This window comes from Furipterus horrens, unplaced genomic scaffold (genome assembly GCF_987537825.1).
Source record: "Furipterus horrens unplaced genomic scaffold, mFurHor1.1.pri manual_scaffold_7, whole genome shotgun sequence".
Lineage (NCBI taxonomy): Eukaryota > Metazoa > Chordata > Mammalia > Chiroptera > Furipteridae > Furipterus > Furipterus horrens.
The window spans coordinates 69,716,544-69,734,702 of NW_028327177.1; the positions used below are offsets into that span (position 1 = coordinate 69,716,544).

Sequence of the window (18,159 nt, forward strand, 5' to 3'; positions counted from 1 at the left end):
CAGCTATGGTTTCCAGCTGTTGATGATGCTCAAACTGTCTTCTCTCCCACTAGTTCAGTGCCTGACAATGGACCAAGTTCAACAACAAAGACAGTTGTCATGAAACAAGCTAATGACATTATTATGGGAGCCATTTAATTTCTCCACCTGTAAAACATCTTTATACATGACATGGAAATAATGATCCCCACTCCGCTTATTTTAAAGGATTGTTCTGAGGATCTAAAGTAATAATAACTGCAAAACATATTTTAATGTTGTGGTGCTTATACTAAGGTAATGTATGGTTTCATGCCTTCACTTATCAAATCTATAAAACTGTTTCCTTTCTCCTGATTTTTAATTCAATGGAACAGGAATAAATCCCTAAATCTTCCAAATGTGAACAATGAAAGACTTTACATGACTCTTCCTGGCAGTCTCTATGCCATGGTTGAATTACTTAAACTTTTATTTAATACTAGGGAAGAAAGCAAAACAGAAAAATCCAAGAATAACAATACTATTTTTCACTAATTCCTTTAGAAAATTTTTTCTTTTTTTCTTTTTGTTCATCTAAAAATAATCACATTGATAATGTGGATGTTTTATTATTCTACAAGGTAAACATCACTTTAACATCAAGGTTAAATTTCTCTAGACAAGACAGATGCCCCCTGGGACCACAAGTGGTAGAGGTAGAGAGCAAGTGCTTGTTTATTATAACAATGTAAATAAAATGTGACTTAAAAAATTAAATTGACTTTTTTTCTGTCTAGAAACCATTTATTTCCAAACTAAATTATTAGTTCTCAGAGTCCAAAAGTTTTTGTGAGCTCTGGCCTGGAAACTTTTCCCTGGCAGGATGAGATCCAGCTTCTTAAACCTCAAACTCAAATTCAAAGTACTGTGGGTCGAAGTAGTGGATGCGGACATAACCATCTTCTTCGCCACTGCTGTAGCTCTTGCCATCAGGATGGAAGGCAACACTGTTGATAGGTCTGAAGTGACCCTTGATTCTTCCAAACTCTTCCTCAAAGGCCAAATGGAAGAATCTCGCCTCGAACTTGCCAATCCTCGTGGAGGTGGTGGTTACATCCTTGGCTTCCTGCCCACCGTCCAACACCACATGGTCATAGTTAGGAGAGAGGGCAGCTGAGTTGACAGGACATTCTGTCTGGCAAGTCTTCTGATGTTCAAGGGTTGTGGAGTCAAAGAGCTTGGCTGTGTTGTCCTTGGATGCAGTAACAAACATGGTCATGGCCCTGGATAACTGGATGTCATTGATCTGCCAGGAATGCTCCTTAACATTTACCAACACCTCTCCAAACTTGGCGCTATACTGGTTGAGCTCTCCACTCTCATGGCCTGCAATGATGCACTCCCCTAGGGGTCCCCAAATTACGTTGGTGATTTTGGAGTCATTGCAAGGGATCTGCATGTACGGCTCGTTGTTGTCAATCTGGCTCGGATCCCGCAGGCCAAAGAAGCTCACAAAACACTGGCAGCCCATCTGCTTGTCCGTGGAGAACATGATGATATTGCCCCCAAAGTGAAAGCCACAGGTCCGGATGGCTGAATTGCTTCCCTGTTTCACAGTCCCAGAGACGACAGCTGCTGTCAGCTGAGCCAGTGAGGACATGTTTGGTGTCCCAGTCAGCGTCTACACACCACACAGCTCCAGTATGTCCCATGTAGGTTCCCAGCCTCTCACCATTCACAGAGTACCAAATATTGACAATAGGGTCCTTGGCCACCATGAAGAGGAGGTCTCCCTCGTGGTTGTATTTAATCTGCACAATAGACCGCTCATGGCCTTGAAGCAGGATCGGCTTCATCCCTGTAGGGACTCCGGGAAAGAAGCCTAAATTGACTTTTTAAATGAGGATATTCCAGTCTAAATGTAAAATATTTTTATACATATTTCAAGGTGTCTCATAAACCAGTGTTCCTGGGGCAGTCTCTTTGGCTGGAAATTAAATAGGGATGCCATCCAAAAATATCTCTATGTTCACAAATATATAAAGATATTTGAGTGAAAGATAATGGAATGGTCTCTTTTCCAGAATCTTATGCTTCAATAAGCATTACAAATATCAAAGGAAGGGATATATTATGGCATTTTTAACAAATTAATTTTACCATGATTTGTTTTGAAACATACCTAATAGCATCTTCCAAACATTGCTCAGATGAATACCACAGTAAGAAAGTACTTACTGAGTATGCCTGGCTAGCAAGCATCACAACAAGTCAAGTAAAGATACACCTGCTTGTCTGAGCCGAATGAAAGACTCATTGAGCACCTGCTGGACAAACAACACTGGGCAGGAGACTGAAGGGCATAAGAAGTAGAGTGAAATGATGACTGCCCTGTAGAAGTCCCTAGTCAAAGGAACAGTAGAGTCAGTGCCATTGGAATAACAGAAAAGTGAAATGGGGGAGTAGAAAGGACAGTCTCACTTGCTTGGGTATAGAGTTGGAGGTAACTATATTCACAAGAGTCAAAGTATAAAAGAATAAAATGCTCTTACTATCATTTCTAGTAGTACACTACCAGGAATTGGCCATGTAAACGTATTTCCACATTTTAGCTATCATTTCTGAGGAAGACATTTCACAAAAGTACCTGTATCCCCTCTGCTGTATCTCATGTACCTCAAATCCTAAGAGGTTCAGTTTATTGATTTATTGCAGTTCTTTAACTTTCTAGTTATTTCTCTCATGGCATATTGATATTGCTTTAGTTTAAAGAAGAAAAGAAAACTTATTTTTTAGAACACTTAGTATATTTTAAGCAATTCACTGTGAAGAGTCGTAGTAGCCCAACAGATTTTTTTTTTTTTTTTTACTTTTTTGTTGAATTAGCGGAGTGATGTTGGTTAATAAAATTATATAGGTTTCGGGTGTACAATTGTAATAATACATCATCTGTGTATTGTATTGTGTGTTCATTCCCCCAGGTCAAATCTTCTATCACCATTTATCTCCCCTTTACCCTCTTCTACCTCCCCCAACAGAATATTTTTCAAATATTTGAATCTGAGGTTTAACATTAGAAGGATAATTTTGCAGTAAATGTTGTCTTTTCCATGTATTTTTTCATGCTAACTTGAAATATTGGATGATCAAACTAGATATAGGTACCATTCTGTAAGCTTCTCAGTTCGTCCTTATAGAGGCTCATAATGTCACATGTTCCTCCTTCTTCCATGTGGAAGTCTGCTGTGTCGAGTCATGTCCCATCCATGCACAAAGCTACAATTCCCTCTGCTTTGTCCCTGTGCCTGGAGAGGGGGCAGGGCCATTCCTCCACACAGGTGAACCCAAATAGAAACTCCTCAAGAGACTGCTTTTTAATGGTGCTTACCTAATTTTAACAACAATTTCAACATAAATATGATTCTAATATTCAGAGACTGGAGTCCACTTCCAGAAGTAATTCTACACAATAAGTAAGAATGAAACTATAATTTTGTGGACTATCTACGAATAATTTGTGGATAATGATTAAATCCACATCCTTTCTTGATGATACTATGAGATTTCTAAATATTAGTATTTAGTATGAATACGTTTGAAAATTCAAGAATTTAAGAAATGACACCTTAATTTCTGTATCTTAACATTTTGTTCCAAAGCCTCTATCTTATGAGAGTGGCATAAAATGTAACCTTTGTCATTCTTCTTCTTGCCTCACCTGTGAGTCACTTACGGACTGCCAGGACAGTCAAGGAAGAAAGCCTCAGTGGTCTCTCTGTCACCAACCACAGAGTGTACTGTTAGATGTCATACAGTTCCTTCAAGGCCAATAGCTCATGAGATGTGACAACCAGAGCTTTGGCTTCTAGAGAAACTGGGTTTTTCTGAAGGCACACTTAAATTTTGTCTTTATAAAGTTCAGTACAAAGGAAATGCTGCTTAATCACAACCTTGGCAAGGCTTTATGTTCACTGATTAACTGAGCTCCCTGCCTGCTCTCCCTTGTCCTTTGATCACAATCAACCCCTTTCACCCTCATCCCTGTGCACTATCACTGGATTTTAGATGAAGGCCAGTAAAGCAATGTAGAGCATATTAATTTTCATATTTTGGAATAAATTACCATGCATTCAAAGGGAAATTATGTATTTAAGCTTATTCAATGTCTGTAAGGACATTTCTTGCTAGCTTCTTAAAAAGAGGTACATTATATTTTTTCTAAAAACTTTGGCTGTCTTCACTGAGGGTGGCTCAACCATCCTTAGAGTGTATTGAGTCTACTCCACAAGAAAAAGTCTTCTCTTCTTTTTGTAACACAATATCCCTCACTTCTTCCAAATTTTTCTTCAAGTTTGCCTCCTTTAGATTTTCCTTTTTATTAGCCTTTGAAAATGTTAATGTGTTAAATCCAGTGGTTGGTGTCATTTCCCAAACCTTTGCCACTCAACTTTCCAATTTCTTAGGTTTTACACATTTTTTTAAAGATTAAGTTTGGTTAATTGTATGCAAATACTCTTTTTTCATGTGTGTAAGCTTCTTTTTTAAGCTTAATGACTTATCAGAGTTTTAGTTCCTGAAACAAATGATGTGTTTCTCTCCTCTCTCTTCTCTTTTTTCTCTTTCTGTCTCCTCATTCTTTGTTAGCATTCCAATTTTCCTACCTTGTTCAATATTTTATTTTTTTGAAACTACTTATCATCTTTCAATATGTTATATATGTTTCTAGCTTATTATGTCTGTTGCCTACAATCTGTTTTCCACAGTATAAGATGATTTCTATAAGGCCATGGATCTAACCTATTCAGTACATGATGTGACTCAAACCATGCCTTGCCTAGAGCTGGTGCTCAGTAAATACTTGTTGAATGAATGAACAACACATAATATTTGCACTAACAAATAGCAGGAAGAAAAATTAAACTTCATGGTTTACTTTCCTCAAATGGTTTCATATTTGTTTAACCTGTGATATTTTATATTATGCTTTCAGATATCAACATGGCAGGAGAACCCAAACCCTACAGACCAAAACCCGGAAACAAGAGGCCCCTTTCTGCACTTTATAGGTGAGTAAATAAGTACTATCTTATGATATGTGGTAGTAGAACAGAATGCTAGTGGTCAACACATCAATACATCCTGCAGCATTAGCTGGGATCTTGGATGCCTAACCTTCTCATCACTTAATCTTCTAAAAGATAGTTCTCTAATAAAATCTAAAAAAGGTCTCACATGACTTCCTGACATGTGGGGAGAAGGTCAGTATTTGTTAACTATTATATGCCATGTACTGTAAGTGTTTCACAGAAGTTGTTTGATTTAATCTAATTTTTACAGCAATGCTGCAATGTTGATATTGCAACTCTCATCTTAGAGATTGAGAAATTGATCTGCAGTTTCTGAGAAATTCCCACAGTCACATAACTGGAAAATGATGGCACTAATATTGACTCATGTCTTCCAATGACACACCTCAAATTCCATCCACTTGGTCTTCAGCCTCTTTTTGTGACAGAGTACATGTTCATTGCACTTCCATTTCCCCTCAAACAACAATACAGTATTCTTTTTTCTCCAGAGACATTTTCAGTCCCTTTAAGAATATTTTATGATTTGAGTCCATTTAACATTCTGGGCTTTTCCTCTACATGCTTCTATTTATCAATGCCTAAACCTATAATCTCAATACTAGCTGAAGAGAGTAAACTACATTTAGCATCTTTATTGTTCTGTGTGCACTTTTTTTAAATTAAGTAAAATTTGGTCAATTTTGGGGGGGAAAAAGTAAATTCTTGGAACTTTTGGATTTTCTGAAAAAAAGTCATGTTCTGCTACTAAGCCTTATGCCCCACTTCATGTACTTTTTCCATTGGTTTCTGTGCTGTAAATGCTGATATTGCATCTCTCTGCTAAATTCCCTGCTAGATGCAGCCAACTGCCCTGAGCTATTGAACTCTCCTGTCATCCAATTGATTCTGGCCTCTCTCAGATTCCTATCATCACTCCATCAGTGCCCACATCCAATGAGCTAATGCAAGTGTTAACAAGGACTCCTTTTCCCCTGATATCATTTGGATAAAGGAGAATTGAGTTACATGTTTCACAATTGATTATGTTCTGATACAATATAGTGTACTCAAAAGATAGCTTGGATGTATCTTTGTCCTTGTTCTCTGAACACCAGCATTTCTTTTTTTTTTTTTCCAGCCACTCAGAGCCTCATTTTTCAAACTATATAAAATAAAAGGGTCAGAATTAGGTGACTTCTGAGACCCTGATGCCCCAATGCTCTCTAACAAATAACCGTCAGAGATCTTAAAAGATATATTAAAAATGTATCTTAATTGATCTTATTATTTTCGTTGTGTAAATTTACTTAATTTTAACTGAAAATTTTTACATAAAAATAAAAAGCTATGTGAATTAACAAATGTTGATAATTGCTCATAGGACAGTCTTGCTGTGAAAGGTAGGAGGTGAAGTCACCAACCAAGGGAAATGTTTGTACAGTTGAGAACTAAAAAGTATTTTCTGGTCAGATTCATTTATAAATAGATGCACAGTGCTGCAGATAATGCAGAATATCTGAAAAGCCAATATTTCAGTTATTAAAAAAAGGCAATGACCTTCTTTCTCATCAAAGAGTTACCACTATCCATGCAGTGATGTTAATTTTCCCATTTTCCATGTTTTTGGAGTGATTTGATTTTCTTATGAGAATAGATGTTTGTGAGAAGAAACAAATGTCTTTGAAACTGTTATCTCTCTATTACTGTTATGTTGGGTTGTGAATTTGAAAGAATTAGAAGCAGAAGTTCATTTCAATATGACATATTATACACAAACCACAATAGTGGGGAAATGCATATGTATGCTATTTTCATCTGTTTACACAAATGACGGCTGGGACCTGCTGAAATTGACAAACGGCAACAAAAAGAACAAAGAGAAGCGAGTGCCTCTGAGAAAGCCTTTCATGCATGTTTTCTCATCCTTACAGAAGCTTAATAATAATAATGCCTCATTTTTGTGTGAACCAACTGTGTTTTCATAGTCATTATTTATCTATTCACCACCAAACTCCAGGTTGATGTTATGTGCCTGGCTAAACAGATGAGAAAAGTAAGCTTCTGAGACATGGAAAAATTTGCCTGGAGTCAGGTAACAAGATCAGGAGCTGAACTCTGACAGCCTTCAAGTGTGGTTATCTTGCCTCTAGCTTATAGCTATCTCCTCTTCTGCTACCATCTCACGAGCACAGGTTATGAAAAGCAGAGATTCCTGCCCTTCAAAACCAATAATCAGTTATGTTTCTGTCCATCACTACATTGTATGTCACGTAAGAACATGCATTACCACCTATTTGTGTGACCACAGAGCACAGATTTGAGCTTCAAGTTCTTTATCTAATATAATAGTTGTGTAATTTTCTTGGTAAGGTGAAACTTGGTGTATGGAATGTGAAGGTGGTAGCAGCTTGAAGAGAAGTGCTTTCTTCTTTCCTGTTCTTTGCATCATTGAGTCTGTTTCCTTACTTATAAAATAAAAGGGCTGCAATGATTTTATTTGTTCATTCACTCATTTATACAAGACATACTTATTGTGTGTTTTCCAGAGTCTGTCACTGTGGTAACTGATCTTCTTGGCACCAAAAATTGCCCTGGTTGCAGGGCAAGGAGAGGAGATAATGAAATAAAAGTAGTTAAATCGTAGTAACCTCTGATTTATGTATCTGCATCCATTTGCTCATTTGGGGATGGAAATGGTTTGCCATCAGACTTTCTTCTCCACCTATGACCATTTCCTCTCCATCATCAACCACAAAGCAATATAGACATGGAATATCCACTGAGACATCACTCACCTTGTTACTTCTCATAACAAAGCTTTTGATTTAGCTCAACAGGCTGTACTAAGCACTTATCATGTGCAAAATTAATATGGTATACCGGAAGACACAAAAATTTTTTAAATATAGTAAAGCTGAAAAATAATTCTTGTCTTATACATGAATTAGGTATACAAGGTCTGTCGAGGAAAAGGCCAGCCATTGTTAATATAACAAGAATGGTTTGCAGGACATTGATGTAATCTGTCATCTAAGGAGAATGGACTGGAATGAACATGCATGAACAATGATGACTTCACTGTATTAGTGGGGGCAGTAGATGCCATTGAGTGAGCATGTCACATTCAAAATGAGCAAGTAGAACAACAAATCTGCATCAAATTTTGTGTTAAGCTTGAAAATTCCTCTGTAGAAAATATTCAGGTGATTCAAAAAGCTTTCAGGGACAATGCAATGAGTGCAGTGCGAATAAAAGTGTGGCATAAACACTTCAAAAGTGGTTAAAAATCTATTGAAAGTGATCCACATTCTGGAAAGCCTGCAATAAGCCAAACACCTGAGAACATTGAAAGTGTATGGGCTGCAATCAACAAAGATCAGAGATATCTCAGCCCCCCTACAGCCAAGATTTGGGGCCCTACAACTTCTGAATTTTCCCAAAACTAAAATCACCTTTGAAAGGAAAGAGGTTTCAGACTGCCAATGCAATTCAGGAAAATACATTGGGGAAGCTGATGGCAGTTCCAACAAAGAATTTTGCAGAGTGTTTTGAACAATAGAAGATGTGCTGGGAGAACTGTGTGAGGTTATAAGGTGCCTACTTTGAAGGGGACTGAGGTACCATGGTCCTATGTACAATGTTTGTTGTATCATGTATCTTCTTCAATAAATGTCTGTATTTTTTATAGTATGTGGCTGGATACTTCCTGGACAGGTCTACATATAAATAAAAAACATCAATGAACATAAATGTATACAGTTCAGTAAGAAAACAAATGAGAGCAATACTGATTCTGTTACCAGAAAAGGGGATGGAAAGTCTGGAGGCTACTTGAGCTGGCTTCTGAACAAGCAGGCAGTCACTCAGCAGACCAAGGGGAAGGCACACCAGACAGAGTATGCAAATGACACAGGCACAGCAACCAAGAATAGGCTCTCATGATGGAGGTTGGATAGGCCACTTGCATAGAATGAATAACTGGAACATTATAGTGACCCAGCCTCTCCAGATCCCTGTAGGCCTGCGTATCAGATGACAGCAATATGGCTTTTACTCTGCAGGTAACAAGGAGCCATTTGAATGTGGTGAGTGAATAGAAATGGGGTGTAGGATGAATCAGAAGTCACAGACATGTCCAAGGTTTCCAGCTGGGAGAATGATCACATGGCTCTGATGAAAAAAATAAGGAAGAAGTGATAAACAGCATTTGGGTTAGGGTTGAGGGAAGGGAGAAACAAGAAATTATTTCCATCTTGGACCTGAATTCATAAAGACAATTCATGAAAATATCACTTGAAATAAAAATGTCTCTCATTAGAGGTTATTTGTATAGGAAAGATAATTAGTCATTTGTGAACATTCCGTAAATATTGGACCTCATCCTAATGGTGAATAGCAAATACATTCTCTGGAGAAAATATTGTAACTTTTAATAACTTACTGCTTCAAATGTGTTCTGTCCATCATACTATTTCTGTGGTGTTCCAAAATAATAATATCCCCCTAGAAAGTGAGCTTCCTAGCATGCCAAGTCCAATTGGTGCTAAATCATTGCTGAAAGATTATGTGATGGTTTCTTTTCTGCTTGTAGAGGAGACAAACATTTCCTGTCTGATGTGAGGAAAGCTGACAATTTAACAGAGCTAGACAAGAGCAGGTTTTCATTTACCTAGAGGCAGCCATCTTAGCCCAGAAAGACATGGAAAATGTAGTGCTTCATCCCACTCATTGCATTGATATTACTCAATATTGTTCCCAAATGTGGTCTACGAAATTCTACAGATGTCTTTCATAGCAACTTTCCCACCCCACAAAGGTGACCATGGGAATCAAGATTGTCACAAGATAAGTTACAGTATCATCATTTTAAGGTCACCCAAACTGGTGGTAGTAGCAATAAATATCAGTTGTGCTACAGGAACTTCAGTGATCAAAAATCTTTCGTAATATGGACCAAGCAAGGTGACTGTGCAATTTCTGGTGACTTGACACTTGATCTTCATGAGTCTTATTACCGTCTTTCCTGGTGACTCTGTCACATCATGAGAAAGGAGATCTTCAGGGGACCCAAAATGTCCCCTACAACCTTGAATGGAAAGGAAAGTAATAGAAGCTAATTTCAGCTAATGCTAAATAGCAAAAATCAATATAAAGGAAAAGTTTTCTGGACACCTCTGCTGCATTGACTTGCTCTGTGTGCTGAGAAATGTTTACAATTAGTTTTTTATTATTTAAGCATTTTCTGTCTCTTTTTCTAATGTCAGGGATCATACACAGGAAGTGTCATACTTCATGTGTCAATGTCTCCCTCTGTACTGGTAAAGGCTTCATTTCGCCTGCCTGGTCAGGTGGGCCCACTCAGAAAGCAATCCATGGGTGGACTCTGGTTTTAAATGGAGTGTGAGGATATCATGGAAATGTCCCTGTCCCTGCACAACATTCTGTCCTTCTGAAATGGACACAAGCCCCAGGACTGACATTCCCAAGAAGGTCAATTTGAAAGTAGGATGTTTGAATTCTTTATGTATTTTGGATATTAACCCTTTATCTAATGTATCATTGACAAATATCTTCTTCCATTGAGTAAGTTGCCTTTTCATTTTTTTGATGGTTTCCTTTGCTATGCAAAACTTTTAGTTTGATGTAGTTTTATTTGTTTATTTTTTTTCCCTTACCCAAGCAGATATATCAAAAAAATATATTATTTAGAGTAATATCAAAGTGTATACTGGATTTTCTTCTATTAGTTTTATGGCTTTGAGTCTTTATGTTTTTCATCTATCTGAGTTTATTCTTTTATATGGTATGAGAAAGTCATCTAGTTTCTTCTTTTCTTTTTTTGCATATACTTGTCCCAACACCATTTATTGAATAGGCTATCTTTACTTCATTGTATGTTCTTGCCTCCTTTGTCATAGATTAGTTGACCATATATGCACGTGTTTATTTCTGGGCTCCCTATTTTTCCATAGATCTATGTGTCTGTTTTTATGCCAGCAACATGTTACTTTTACTACTATGGCCATGTAGAATAATAGTTTGATATCAGGCAGTGTAATACTGCTAACTTTGTTCTTCTTTCTCAATATTACATTTAAATATTTTTAAATTAGGTTGTTGCAGGGTCTGTGTAGCAACTACAATCTCTTTTTCCTCCCATCCAGTCTTTTCAACCAAATTACAGGCATGGAAAAGTGTGATTGCCAATATCTGCAAGAGAAAATACAAAAAAAGTCCACTTCTAACACTCTAAGCTGAATATTTATACATCTAGGTAATTGAGGGTGAGTTCCTTTTAATTCACACTTCCCAAGATAACACGAACTCCTGTTAAAGCAGAAAATGACCTGTTTATTCCCTTTTTGGATGGTTATAATTGTTCAAATATCTTAAGAGTGTTAGGCATGCCTGGCACCTACAGGTAGAATAGAAGTTTCCTGAAAATGATATATTTAAGGAGCCTGGATCTGTTACAGATATTCTACAAAATTTAGTTACTCTCAGTCTTACAATTATTTAAAGAAATATCTGTAATAAAATGTTTAAATAAATGATTTTAAATTAGCCTTTAGCTATGAAAATGTTGACAAAATGTGCACAGTCAACTAAACACATCAGCATTTTCTATAATTGCCTGAAGAAGAATTTTTTAAATATTATGTTTAGTTATAGTGTGTCACTCATATTTCACACACAGAAATGTAATTTATAAACCTTTTAATCTAAAATGTTTGAAGAAATGCTGACACAATACCCATTAAAATAGTCCCGCTGCAGACACTTCTTTGCTAGGTTAACGAATGACAAATTTAGAGTCTTCTGTTATTGTTTTTTTTTCATCGCTGTCATCAGGAACATAACTTTTTTTTTTTTAATTTTGGTTTTTCAATTACAGTTGTCCCCTTTTCCCCTAATTTCTCTCCCTCACCCAACCCACCCCCTCCTGTTATTGTTTTATGCACAAATATCCAGAACACCTTCTTGAATATGAAAAAAACATGGTGATCGTAAAGAAAGACTGGATTGTGCAATTCCTTAATGCCAGGTATCTATCTCTAAGCGTTTTTGAAAGACTGTAGTTTTATTTATTTGTTTAGAGGTAATTTATGATAAAAATCAAAAGAAGCAAAACCATGCACCAATTTTAAAAAGAGGGAAATAATAAGAGCCAAAAATTAGGGAAAGCTGTGGAAGGGTTGGGATGGGGAGGGCAGTTAGGATCAGACAAAGTACACTTAGAAAAATTACACAATAATAAGGAATTATAAGTTAGCATTTAATGATAATTTATATAACCATCTATTAAAACAGAGTATTCTAATCTGAGATGAGAAACTATTCTTTACCTACCCCTTTCTTCTGAGAGGAACTAATCATATATGAAATCACCCAACCAGCATAGTTGATACTGCCCTCAGTAGCAGTCATGACACACAGAGTCACAAAAACAAAATATTTTTAAACTAATGGAACTCTTCTTGTGAAGTCTTTCAGTAAAAGCCAAGGATAAACTGCAGCAGAACAAGTCACATTCTTCCTTTCTGCTTCTCCCAAGGCAATGTACCGTCCTGTGACAAACAGATGAACCTTACAAAGAGTGTCAGCCTACAGAGCAGCCAGGTTCAAGTTACTCACAGAGCTGTGTAGAGGTCAGCGAAGAAAGCAAGAGCTGGTGACCCTGGGATGGCTTGTCTGCCATTCCCTATGATTGGGTGTTTATGACTTTTCACTTAGTACTCCCACTCTGGGGTGGGGATAAATGCATAGGCATGGTCAACCAAGCATTGGAGGGAAGGGGCTGAAATTCCACCACCTCCTGGTAGTTGGCAGGTATAAATGAAATCATACAACTCTCCTTATAACTGCTAACTTTACTGCTCTTCAGATGTTAAAGGCTGTCATGAATGAGTTGCTTTCTTTCACTTGTGACAATAGGGTTTTCTGTTGAATGAAAGCTCCTTATCAGCAAGACAAGCTTTTAGCCTTTTGTGCCATATTTTCTTTGTGTCTCATTGTATCTGTGTTGTGGGTACTTTGCATGATGGGGCATTAAAGTTAGATAGCCCACAGCAGCACTGCTCATGTGCCCAGGGTGAAGGAGCATGGGCGTCCTCATGAGACTGGGCCATTGGGAAGCCTCTGCCTGGGAAGAAGGTGCACTCTGGACTATATCACCCCTGCAAGGTGGAATGTCTTCACTGTCAATGCTGATTTCTTTTGTTTTCTTCACTTCTGGTTTTTGGTCATTATTTTTAGGTCCAATGACCTGCTATTTTAGAATAATCCATAATAGAGAATTTATGGCCTTGTCCAACCTAAGATACATTGAAAGTTGCTTGTTTTTAATCTTGATGAGTTACTTCATTCCTTGTTTCTCACCAGGAGCTCATTTCCCTTCTGCCTACACTTTAAGTTCAGAATTCCAGGATGTGTTTCCCATGATACAAGGCTTCATGGAAGGGAGCATGAAAAAAATTGAAATGCCTCTATAAAGTCTTATTTTTAAACGAATCAAATTAAAGACAAAAAAAATTTAGTGTGGAACTGGTTTCCTCTCCTTACACTGTTTCTAATAAAAACAAAATCTCTCAACCTAGAAATCCTCTCCACAAAGGTAGCAGATAAAGACAACACTCTTAGGTTGAATAAGGGCTAACCCAGAATATTATGCCCATCACAGATAATCCACTGGGATATTATAAAAACAGGAAAAAAATCACCCTTTGATATAGGAAAACAGATATAACCCAGTCCACACATATCTTCAAAATAAATAATAGCCAGTCCTCACAGTCAGAGAACTGGACAGTACTGTTTATCACATATAGTTCATCCTAGATTCACCTGGTAATTGGGGTAACCATCTGTGTTAACCAATTGGCAACTGGCTCTATCCAGAGGAAAGTTAATGGCTCATATCTTTAGGACAGGTAGTAGTTTTGCAGCTTGGAACCAGGTGTCTACCTAAGCCAGGTCCCTGCTCTCTGCTTTCCCACAGAGACTGGGAGATGAGGCAGTCTTCCTCAATGCCTACATTTCAGAGCAGGCCGCAGGTTCTTGAGAAAAGATATGCCTGGGTCATGAAGACCTATCTAGTCTTTAAAAGGATTTATATTTTTTAAAAGAGAGGATAAAGTTCTCACAATGGCAAGTTTTCTAAAGTAAATACTCAAAGAAAAAATAAGGGAAGGAAATCTCTTCACTAATTTCTAAGAGAGAGTCTTAAGTTTTAAGTTTTTAGGATTTTTGTCTAATATTGTTTAAAAACGCAGTTGAGAGTGGTATTTAAGGACTGGCATTTTAAAGATTGATGAGAGGGAAGTTCCTTTTATTAAGCTCCTTCCCAGAGGGTGAGGCTTCAGGCCACCTTACTAATGGCTCCTCTGAAGCACTGGCTCCCTCTCACATTCCCATCATACACATGAGGACACTTCATGGCCACAAAGACCGCTTTTCTTCTAACAACTGGGAAAAATAGAAATAAGAAATGTGTCACAATGTAGAAGAATGTCTGAGCCATACAAAATGTGAGGACAAAAGAAGGATTGAATATCTGTCCTATAGATGGATGTAGTAAATTAATGAGAAACTAGACAATTATTATTTTATAAAATGAACTAATTCTATTATCTTTATAAAACTGTATCTCCCCTGTCAATTCAAGTGTAAAAATACTGATCACAAATTATAAGCTAAGAGAAAAGATTGAGTTTTAGAAGGACATTTTTTGAAGTTTTAATTATGAGCAAGTAAAAAAGTGAAGTTTATAATTTTGTTAGCTTGGGATGGCTTTAAATATATTGATTAGAAAACAGTTTACACATTTATAATAAAAATTATATAAACTAATTGGTTTCCTTGCAAGGGTAATTTTTCTGATTTAGTTATAAGTACTAAAAAGAAAGCAAAATGACTCATTTTTTGATGTCTAGAGGGGTGAAGGAGAAAAAAGCAGCCAAGTTGCACAAGATTATGTCAGCCATGCATGATGAGTGCTTCTCTCCAAAATGGGTTTTCTTTGGAAGTTAATTAAATCTATTAAACTTTTAAAATTTATTTCTAAATTGATAATTCATTCTTGTTGGTATTGTTAAAAATCAGAAGAGTGTAAAGGATCTCCTTCCAAACTCTAGCACTGACATGGAGTTCTTGGATGTCTGTGAGGTTGAATAAAAGCACAAGGGACTTGTTTGAGTGAAACTAGATGCTATATTGTTTGCATTTCAATATTTGAAACATCTTCTCTCTGGGGAAAAATCTCTGTTTATTGTTAGAACCACTCTGTCCCAAAAGACATCACTGGTCATCAGAAGGAGCTGGACTGGAAGTCAGGTAGCCTGTACCCACACAGTGTAAGAGCCAGCTAGCTGATTAGAAGCAACCAACCTCTTTTAAGCCAAACTTTTTCATAACAACACAAAGGAGTAGAACTAAGTGACTTCTTAATGTATTCCCATTTCTAACATTCTGGGATTCTGCTGTTGGCTTTCCAATCCAGAGACTAACGTAAGGACAGTTACTTCTTTATTGAATTTATTTTTTTCTTTCAAACTCTATTCAGGATCTGAAAATAGTCATATCTTTTAACTAGGTAATTCCATTTTTGAATGTGTATCTAAGAAAATCCTACTTTAAAAATGTAAAAAAAAAATTGAAATTATACTCCAAATATGTTTTGCAGTTTTATTTATAATACTGAGTAATCAGATCTGACCAAAATATTATGCAATGGTGAGTATGGCACTTCTATTAGATGCAATACTTAAAATAAGGTGTTTATTTTGACATGGGAAAAGCCTTAAGATCTGAGTAGCAAAAAAAGAGAAAAATTATATAAATAGCATACAATTATAAAGAGTACATATTTTATAAACAAACAACAAAAACTATTTAAGTGAAACAAACATACTGAGAAAAAATGAGATCAAAATATTAGCTCTCATTGTCTTCAAACAGTAAAATTATGGATGATATTGTTTGTAATTTTCATACCTAATGCACATTTTCTTTAAGGAAAATTTTATAACCAAATTAAGAAAAAAATGAAAGAGATTTAAAAGCCAGATTTTTTCTGTGATGGCTGATAAACATTCTACAAAAGCACTCACAGAGGCAACAATGAGGATTCTTTGTGCTTGTTGTATAACACAGCTCAATTGATATAGCCCTTCACTTCAGAGCTACACTCCTTTAGTCACCATGGTTATTAGAAAAGTCAATTTTCTGAAAGGGCTACTTTATTGACATGATTCTTGCAGGTCCAGCAGCCTTGTGTAGAGAAGCAGTCATTATCAGTCACCACACAGCAGGCTCACAAGCTCAGGGTAGGGTGAGGGGGAGCAGCTGAATTCATCTAATCTTCAAAAATGAATAACTAAAAATTTCTGAGCCCTTAAATTGTGCAATAAAATAAGTAATCAGGAACACAGGGCAATGGCAGTTCTGAGTGCAGATTAGTGAGTCAGTAATAAGACAGTGACACCTGCCCAACAGTAACTGCCCTCCATCGTATTGAAAGCTGTAGTTCAGTCCTTTGCCACTACTGCTTTGAAAGGCATACTGGACAGAGCAAGTACATGACAGTTTTCTCTCTTAGCAGTGAGAATCTATGGCTGCAGGACAAACCATGCTGACAAGTCAAAGGACAGTAAATGAATCAGAATGTGCTTTTTAAGAAAGTGATACACCAACAAAGAGCTAAGTTTGAAATGGAAATAGAGGATGACCTACAAAATATTTCATGTGTGAAATAGCATTTTAAGTTGGGTTGCTGAGCAGCTGTTAGAGGCACTTTGTCTTTTCTTACTAAAGTTGTCCATGACATGAGGCTGAAGACATTATTGCAATATAGTGAAAATTATAGAATTCAGTGGCATTGTAACTTCTAATTTTTTTTCACATCTGAAAATATCTTGTGTATTTATGCTTATGTCTTTTTACTGAATTTATTGGTGAACACTGTTCACAAAACCATACTAAAGATTGCCTTTCTCTCATTTTTAAAAAACTCTTTATGATTTCTACTCATTATGGCAAATCTCATGTTTAGAGGGTTGAGAAAAGAAACATTTATAACCAATATTTGAAAATATGAACTAAATTGAATGTAAAAAAAGTGAAAACACTTAGCATAAACCACATAAAGGCATTATGAACAAAGTAAGTAATATCAGGCATCTATTTTAACTGAAAAATTAAATATATTTAAAATGCAATGTTAAAGGAACAAAAAGCAAGGAAAATAGTGTTATCTGTAGGTGGGTACAATGTGGGCAGCCAAGTATTAGACAATCTGCATTCAGTCTAGTCAAACACCATCCGAGGGCTGGTCAGGGAGTCTCAGGTTCCTGGTCATAGATCCAGATTCAAAACAAAGCTCTAGGCCTGTAATTTGAGTGAAAAGGTCTGGAGAGGCAGCTATGCAACCTGGAATGCTATTCTGCATGAGGTTTCTTGGGATGGCAGTCATTAGAACTTACTAGGAGCTGAGGCAACACAAATTGGTAAAGAGAGAAAAACGACCACAACAAATTGGTAGAAAGAGAAATGAAGGTTGCTTAGGGTCATCCTTGGGGGTCTGTGGAGGATCTGGAGATGTAGAGAATTTCTATCTCAGCAATTCTGAGTGGACTACACAATCTCAAGCCCACAAGAGTAACTTAACTTTAAGCATCTATTAACAGAACTGGCTGAAGGATTGACCAGACTCAGCATATATTAGATTCTCTGTGGATTTGGTAGAGGAGAAAATAACAGAGAATCACTAATTAGTCAGCTATCAATTTAAGCACTTACTGGACATTGTTCTGGGCACCGAGGCTACACCAGTAAACAAAACATGTAAAAATGCCTGACTTTGACTTCAAGTGTGAGGTAAGTGATAAAAATCAAAACTAAATAATTAACTTAAGCATCTGTGAGAAGGTAGAAGGTGTTAAGCAGAAGGAGTAGGAAGATGAGGGTGTTGCTGTCTTGAATAGGGTGCTCAGTGAAGACCAAGCTGAGAAAGTGATACTGAACGAAGACTTAAAAAGAGGTGATGAGCAGGCAGGTAAGGTTTTACCCAGCAGAAAGCATTCTGGGCAGAGGGACTATGGGCACAAAAATCCTAAAGCAGAAGCATACCCAC

The 18,159-nt window shown here is 36.8% G+C and overlaps 1 protein-coding gene and 1 pseudogene across 5 annotated transcripts in view; one reads left to right on the forward strand and one right to left on the reverse strand.

The window, feature by feature from the left end:
* Nucleotides 1-18,159, forward strand: part of RALYL (RALY RNA binding protein like) — an 878,997-nt gene that overhangs the window by 671,455 nt on the left and 189,383 nt on the right. For all 5 annotated transcript variants that reach the window (XM_090282912.1, XM_090282913.1, XM_090282909.1 and 2 more), the window contains one exon: nt 4,952-5,027. In XM_090282912.1, coding sequence (XP_090139038.1) covers nt 4,952-5,027 — 76 coding nt within the window. The remainder of the gene's footprint in view (nt 1-4,951; nt 5,028-18,159) is intronic.
* On the reverse strand, nt 785-1,835 carry LOC150004610 (eukaryotic translation initiation factor 3 subunit I pseudogene; annotated as a pseudogene).